The 8,281-nt window shown below is 43.1% G+C and overlaps 1 protein-coding gene across 3 annotated transcripts; it reads right to left on the reverse strand.

Annotated features, from left to right (window-relative positions):
• Nucleotides 1–2,260: 2,260 nt before the first annotated feature.
• On the reverse strand, nucleotides 2,261–7,978 carry tspy (testis specific protein Y-linked). Of its 3 annotated transcripts, XM_076042463.1 has the most exons (9): nucleotides 6,542–7,978; nucleotides 6,356–6,433; nucleotides 6,144–6,255; nucleotides 5,547–5,701; nucleotides 4,954–5,030; nucleotides 4,447–4,703; nucleotides 4,227–4,274; nucleotides 3,466–3,520; nucleotides 2,261–2,742 (listed from the first exon to the last, which is right to left on the reverse strand). In XM_076042463.1, exons 1-8 carry the CDS (start codon nucleotides 7,499–7,501, stop codon nucleotides 3,468–3,470), a joined length of 1,740 nt encoding a protein of 579 aa, XP_075898578.1. In that variant the 5' UTR covers nucleotides 7,502–7,978; the 3' UTR covers nucleotides 2,261–2,742; nucleotides 3,466–3,467. The 3 variants fall into 3 exon arrangements, with proteins under 3 accessions (XP_075898578.1, XP_075898577.1, XP_075898579.1); XM_076042462.1 differs by having other exon boundaries at nucleotides 2,261–3,520; XM_076042464.1 differs by lacking the exon at nucleotides 4,227–4,274 and having other exon boundaries at nucleotides 2,261–3,520.
• Between the last annotated feature and the right edge of the window lie 303 nt (nucleotides 7,979–8,281).

Here is an 8,281-nt window from a genome sequence, read left to right on the forward strand (position 1 = left end):
AGAGAGGGAGGGTGAGAGGGTGAGCACTGCAATCTAAACTATAACCACTGGATGTCGCTGTTTCTTCTCAAAATCCCCAAATACTACACAGTAAAACTTCAAGCATGCACGCCGTGGAAGGGAGCGAACACCAAAATGCCTCCAAGCACGCATTGATGTGTAGAGAAACATTGGTAGTTTTAATTTAGGGTATAAAACTATCAACAAAGGCACTGGTGAATCCTCTAGTATCAGTCAACCTATTGGTTTTGGTTTTTTAACCAATAAGAACATGATATCTGGCAGAGGCACTGGCTGCTGTTTGGGTGAGTTGCACAAGTTAATGTGCTACTGTAGTCTGAGACGATTCTTGTGAAGTTTCCCAACTAACAGCGTTTTCGGTTGTTCCACATAAGCGCATAAAATTAAAGACTCGATTTCTCGGTTCTTTGGAAGGAGAAAAAAAGTCCACTGAATGACCTTCACCTCTTCCTTGGCATATAAAAAAGGTACATAGAACACAACGGGAACCGCTCAACAACTGCAGATAGTGTGTTGGTATCGACTCACTGCTAAACTGTCAGCCCAGACGTACCAATTAATATTGGCTGAGAGTTTAATTGTTGGTGCATGATTATAGCCAACGTGTGCTTCTCTTAAAACGCCACTCCCTTCACTCAACCACATTATAAAGAGTAGGTGCACATCTTCTTCTTCTTCTTCTTCTTCTTCTTCTTCTTCCTCTTGTTTTCCTTTCCTTTTTAGTCCTGGGCGACACGGGCTGCCAGAGGGCTCCGTCAAACGCGGTTCTGCAAAGAGCATGAAGCAGCACGACGGAATGATTTGTGTACAGTAGCAACAGCGGATCAAGCCAGGGGAGTGTAGTTTACACTGGGGGAATCCTTTTAGGCCTGCACCACCCCGGGCATAACACAGGCTTCACACACACACACACACACACACACACACAACTGTCAGGCCCCACAGAGGAGGCCCCGGGACGGCTTTGTTGTCCCGCCATTCTGTACTTAGTTTGTCGCAATCAATATTGTAGGAACCAAGCCCTCCCTCTCCCCCTTCACCAACCCCATCATTTATTCATAGTCATAAAAACATGTGCTCAAGGGAGGCGGAGCCCAACAAAAGCAGCCAAGGAGGCAAACTGCGTTTCACGCGGCAGCGGAACGCCGGTTCCATCATCAGTATTAATAGTAAACGGGCGTCGTAGGCCGCATGCCCCGGCTGCTGCTGGGCCGCCACCCGACAGGTTCTCTCGCTGCTGGAATATTTATAGCTGTGCATTAAAAGCGGAATCAAGGGTTTAAGTGTACTGTTGTAGCACGGCCGCCGCTCCTTTGTCTGTGCTTGCCCAAAAATGCCTCGGCCCGGGGCTATTTGCGGCACAACAGTGAAAATGTCAGATATCACGCACGCACGCACACACACACACACACACTACAAACTGCCAAATCAGAAGTGAAGTCGTGGCAGCTGTAAAGAGGCGCTGGATTGCAGCAGGTTTTCTTAATAGTTAAAGCAGGTAGGGCAAACATTTTGACGATGTGGTGGGGCCACAATGGGTCCTAAAAATTTGACAGAGGGGCCGGAGCAGTATTTTGGTGAGCCACTTCATAGTAAGAAAAAATATATCATGGGATATGAATAAAACATATTGAAAATGAACAAAAGTGTTACAACAAAATCAGTGGCTTTGACGCCCCACAATGTTTAGCTCTTTATTGAAACACTGAAAAATGAATGAAATACATCTATTTTAATACTTACTATTAACATAATTTCTTCAAGTTCGGCGGGCCGGATTAAAACCTTAACGGGCCGCATATGGCCCCCAGGCCGTAGTTTGCCCACACCTGAGCTAAATGGAAAGGGACGTAAAGTTTTGAGTGTGTAACTTGACTTGAAACTGGCAACCTGCAGGACGTTACTAGTTTTAATTTATGCACGGCATGTGCAGTCAGTGTCAGATATGATAAGCGACTGTGTTCGCCCCTGCAGGCAAATTTAGGATTCGTTGCCAACAAGCAAATAATTTGAATCACACTGCCCCCTCCTGGTTTTCTCTTGCACAAAGTCATGAAGGTGGAACAACTCTTGTGTTAGTCAAAAGGTAACATTTATTCAATCCAAGAAAAAGATAAAGCATAGAAACAAACAGGCCATATCTTCACACTAAAGTGTCCTAGAAAACACAGCACACAAAATATAATTTTCTGATCATATTCATGAAAAACGGGCATAGGGGCGTTTTTTTTTGTTGTTGTTTGTTTTGTTTTTTAATATTCAGATTATTATTTACACGTGACGGCTGGAAAAGGTAGGCAAATACAGACTCACAGTTACAGTGGAAACTAAAATGTTGTGATGTTGACAACATCACTCACTGTGAACAAAATATTCTGTGGGAAGCTATCCTTAGAGTTACTTACAAGTGTGCTGTGACATGGGACATGAAGAGCACAAAGTATAAATAAATACTAGCTTTTAAAATGAGCATAGCACAAATATTAAAACAAATATAAAAAAGAACCCAAACCTGTATATTTTACAAAGAAAAAAACAAAACAAAACTTTAAATTAAAATGTATAAGCGAGAAAATTACAAGACTCAAGCTCATTTTTTTTTATTTTTTTTAGCCAGACGCTCAAACGGATAAGATCAAAAGGAATCAACACAAACATTTTTTTTTTTTAAACTAGAGTTTCAAACTTCAGACATGGTTTACAATTTGAAAACAGAGGTGGCTGGGGAATGAGACAAAACAAACAGATGAAAACAACATATTAAAAACTATTTGTACTACAGTAGAATACACACAATTTCCTTATTCACAGCCAATAAAAACTAAAGTGTACGTCTTAAAATCATTAATGGTCTTTCAATACATTTTCCAACATGATCCCTGAGAGAAAATTTGGTTGAGAATGATGGAGACATGGTTCATGTCTACCGTCGCAACATGAATTTAGCTTTACGTTCATCTTATTCTACAAACGGAAAAAAAAACGAATTCCACTAATGCCGCTGGAGTTTCACTTCATTCACCTCTAGAGGTTTCGTAAAGCGAAAATTTTGAAGTCAAAACCATTATAGCAATAAAACTCTACATCATGCTTGTGCATTTAAGTACAAGAAAGACTCCTTGGATGAAGCGTTGGTGCAATATGCCTAAAGACTATATTTTGAGGAATAGAAACAAAAGAATGTTTTGCAGGTGAATCTGAGAACATCACTATAGGTAGTGCAGAGTGTATAAAAGGGAGGGTTGCTGCCTTGGCTTATTCGTGAGAGTTCACCCTGATTTGAAGATGGTTCTAGTTTTTCTTCTACGTATAAAAACAAAAACTTGTTTTTTTTGTGCATAAACTGTTAACAATTTGCACTGGAGCTTTATTTAGTCTTTCATTTAAGCATCCAGGTGTCTGGTCCCGGGATAACTTAGCTTTTTTTCCATCCTTTATCCTTACTTTTAGGCCTCCTCCTCCTCCTCCTCCTCTTCTTCTTGCTCGCTGTCATCAGAGCCTGAAGGATAAAAGATTTCAATGTCAGCAGCACATCTAGTATTGCCAAAAATGTATATTATGAGAAAAGGTCTTGATGGGAAAAGCCTTGTGTCTGAATGTAGTGTATAACATTGGAATGCAGTGTTTATAACATTCAAACAAATCCTGTTCAATTTTCTCATTGGTATTTTTCTTTTTGTTATTATCTATTTATAGATATGAAGCTCTGGTCCATTCAAAAATATATATACCTCTTTGTGCACTTTATTTATCTTCTAAACACCTCTATGTGTTTGGCAGATGCAAAACATATCTGCGAATCTTACTTTGTCTGTCCATTTAGTACACCCCCCCCCCCCCCAAACTGCTAATTTATCGAGATGACTTTGCTGTTAGCGATGTTCAAATAGCAACCGCTTCTGCACTGTGAATCTGCTCCGAGAGTTCTGTTTTTGAATAAAAAGGTGGAAATTAATGAGGTTCTTTTCGTTTTGTTGTCGAGTTCATCGATTCATCAAAAAGAAGAAGAAAGAATCAACTGATTAATAGATGATCCAAATAATGGAGAGTTGGAGCCCTGAAGTCAAGTCAGATATGCAAGACGAAGGCAACATAACCCCTCCCCCAAAAGAAACACATTACCTGAACCAATCCTCATTCATTCGCTGACTGGTTTTGATGATGATAATGAATTTGCAACACTGCTGTTAAGAGTTGAGTCTTACCATCAATCACTATTTCTGGATCATCATCTTTCTCCTCTGTGCTGTCATCTGAGGAAGACATATTTCCCGGTCTTTTCAGTTTAGACTATTACCCACACGTTTACAGTTACTGTTACAGCCACAGCCAGTGGATGAGACGTGAACACACAACACCAGCTACGGCACCTGGCCAGCTGTGTGACGCTGCCATGATGATTTTATGTTCAGCGTCAACACTGACCTGCACTTGGACCCTTCTCCTCCTCCTCCTCCTCTTCTTCTCCTGCATCCTCCTCCTCCTCCTCTTCATCTTCTGCTCCTTCCTCCTCCTCCTCTTCATCTTCGTCTTCCTCCTGCTCCTGACTTTGACCTCGTTCAGACTCGGCAGCTTCCAAGCCGGGCTCGTCATCAGAGTCTGAGATCACCACACACTCATCCCCGTTGCTGTTGCCAGCTGGTCTGGTCCCACCGCCACCGCCACTGCCGCTGCCGCTGCCACTGCAGACAGACGCACACGCAACCGCACACAATGTGAACACGGTGCACACACTCACTCAGTGTTAGGGTAGGAAACACACCTTGTCTTGAAGAAACAGACGTTTGAAGATTGTCAAGGTTACAGACAAACTGAAGCAGTCCAGCCGTGAGGCTGAGAATATTTCTGCAATTCACAGCTTAATAAGAAATTTGTCTACTGAATCCAAACTGTGCTTTTATGTGCATGAGCTGATTTTTTTTTTTTTTTTACCTGCCATTTTCTCTTGGTTCCCACAGTGGAGTGATGTAGTATCTCAGTGGGTCTCTGTACAGGTCATCCTTAAGTATCTACACGACAACACATACACCATTTAGTTAGTGTTGGATACAATATGGGCCGTTTAGAAAACATTTACCACAACATACACAGTCCAAGAATAAAGCTGAGATAAATAGTTCATGGCTTAAACAACTGTAGAATCTTAAAAATTGTTATAAAAAAATAAATAAATCAGATAACAAAAAACTTTTACATCACAAACTGCCACAATCTTGAACCAACGTAGAGACCGCACAGCACAAATACAATTGTTTGTGATTTAAAAAAAATAAAAACAGGTTCAGGTTTGCTGTTCTGCTAATATCTTCACAGAGGGAACCTACAGTTTACCCAGGATTGGAAAGAGATTCCATGCACAACCTGATCTACTGCAGTGAGTTTAGAACAATGTTGCTTGCTAGACGGTTTTTACTACAGAGATACAGAATTCATTTGTGCATGAACAAACAGCCAGTTTTTAATCAGAATCAGGATGCTGATTCATGAATGCAAATACATTTAAATTTCAGGGTCAACAATATTACCCGCGCTACATCATCTTGCCCTGGGTTGCTGTGGTCACTGAACCAGCTGAAAAAGGTCTGGTACACCCCGCGCGATGACTTCCTGGGTTCGTTGCGGCCCGTCAGGTTCTGGCCACGATGCCACAGGATGGGGTTGGAGAAAGACATGGGGGATCCTAGAACACAAGATGCAAAGATTGTGAGGAACCTAAAAAAATATATATAATTATATATATATTTTTTAAAACCTTGACATGGACTCCATGTATTCACTTAGCTATAATGCAATATTATTTTTTGCATCAGACAAACTGCAGAACCTGTCACAGGTTATTGCAATACTACAAGCAGACTTCTACAATAAAAACAAAACAAAATGTACAGTGTGTTCTGCATAATTGTGATTGTGAAGTCGGCAAACCTGTAGAACTTCAATATCGGCTGTTCTGTACATTCTCTGCAGTTATTGAAAATGCAGAGGAACCTTCTATATTTGTTGCACACGCCTGACCTACATTTCAACATGCTATAATAGTATGAAGGTTATTCGTTTGCGATACATCACACGATGCAATAGTAATGAAAAAAATGTTCAGTTATCTACTCATTGAATTTTACCTCCCATCCCTAAATGCAGCTCTTTCATGATGATGTTGTTCTGGAAATACGGGTTCCGCCTGAAGTGAAAACGAATCCTGTAGCTCAGTTTAGTATTCTTGATAGTTTCGATCTGAGGAATGCCAAGGAGATTTATTTTAGGCAGGACAATGAATGACGTACAGTAGGTACCAGGTCAAGAGTTGAAATTGTGCACACTAAACTCTTCCTACCTCAAGGTCAGTCATGTAACTGAGGGCATCTTCGTCAGTCTCGTCTATGTGAGCTGAGAGATGAGGGTGGTTTAGTAACTGACGCGTCGAGGGTTAAGAAAATCATGTCTTCAATTCAACCTTTTAAACACAACGTAGAACCAGAAAACACGTTTCTCTCTCTGCGTCTCTCTTTCAAAAGGATACAGCTGTCACCCAGAACCCCGGGATGGTTTTAGCGATGGAGCTGCGCTGATCCAGATGTGGCCGGCGCTGGCGACTGATCTTCAGCTCCAGCCGTTGGTGAAGCCGGGCACTCTTCTTCTCCAGGGCCTCCAGTTTCATCTGCACCTGTGCCAGGAGGGCCACCGACTGCCTCATCTCCGGGGCCATCTTCACCGACACGATGGCACACTCGCCATCGTCATTGTCTTCGTTGTCTGACGGAAAGGAGGAGCTCGGCGTGGAAGAAGTGGCAGATATGGATTCATCGCCCTCGTCGCCTTCTTGCATTTCACCCACATCCTCTCTGTCTGCACCCCGCTCAGAGGTGGAGCTGTCCGCGGCTGCTGCCTGCGTTTTAGAGCTTGCTCTGGAGGACTGCTGGCCTCCTTGCTGTTTGAACCTGTACGCCTGTTTCACCTGATGACCTTTTTCTGACGAGCAGGGGGTCTCCTCGCCCTCTTCCACATCTCTTCCAGTGAGGCTGGCGAGCGCCTCTGCAGCTGCGATGGCTGCAGAGTCCGACTGGTGCCGAGGAGTTGGTGGGTTCGCCTTAGTTTTCGCAGCACCTTCCTTCAGTTCAGTGGATTTCGCAGCGCCCGGGGGTTGAGCTTTATCACTTTTGTTTCCGATTCCGTTATCAGGCGAGCTGGTAGCAGACGGTGCAGTAGTTCCATCCGTGCTACCCGAACCCTCTCCCGCTTTCTCAGCCGTCTGACTCTCGCCCTTATTGCTGAGGTTCTCCACGGTGACAGCTCCTTCATTGAAGTTACTCTCAGACCGACTGTCCTGGCAACTTTCCGGAGTAACCAACGAGGCTCCCGACTTGTCACCAACTTTTGAGGACTTTTGGGGAATGCCGTTCGCTTCGTCGCGGCTGGGTGAAGAGCACCGTTTCCGCGATGCGGAGTCACCGGACTGCTGGATGTCCGTCATTTCACTCATGCTGCTCGCTACCGAAGCACACAGCTAGTAGCAAGTAGCAGGCTAGGTAGCTTCAAAGCTCAAGAGAAAACAAACCTAAATGCAATCGATTACACCAGAGTGGCGCTTGCTCACATAATCCATGCGGTTTCCTAAATCGAATCGCAATGTTACCTTACTACATTGTCAATAAAGTTTTAACAAGAGTCGATATGTGTCTTTCTCCGCGGCCTTGTGGTACGTCAAAAAATGAGCAGGCTAGTGCTAACGCTGGTTAGCTTTCGTTACCCAATTTTTGTGTCCTCTTCCGTGATGACGGAACTACCTTCCGGTAAGCTCTGGTCGAACAAGGAGGCTTTGGTCCACAAATATCAAACCCTTTCGTCGTGTGCAGACTTTAACAAAAATCATGCGTTCTTTATATTAGTTTGGTTTGCATGAAGCGTTAGCTTACTTAACCGTGTGCCGACGCGATAGAAAAACAAACACTTGATTGGCTGTATTACGTCGCGCTAAAACGCGTCGACCAATCAGACACAAGGGTGTGCTCGAACGTTAATCCGTTACACTTCCTTATTTTGCGATTGACTGACTTGAATGTGTAAAGTAAAGCGTAAGAAGGCCTTGGGATTGTATTATTAACCTGAATTGAAAAACAGAAATCACGAATGGTTATTTCTGCCCTTGCCATTACAAAAATAAACTATCTCTTTATAGGGCTTTAGCCTCCAAATATCAGCTCCAAAATGTTGCCTTGATATTTCAAAGTTAAGACAGAGTGAGAGAAACGACCCAAATAAG

This window comes from Nelusetta ayraudi, unplaced genomic scaffold (genome assembly GCF_046127955.1).
Source record: "Nelusetta ayraudi isolate G7.1 ecotype Tasmania unplaced genomic scaffold, CSIRO-AGI_Nayr_v1 ptg000070l, whole genome shotgun sequence".
Classification (NCBI taxonomy): Eukaryota; Metazoa; Chordata; class Actinopteri; order Tetraodontiformes; family Monacanthidae; genus Nelusetta; species Nelusetta ayraudi.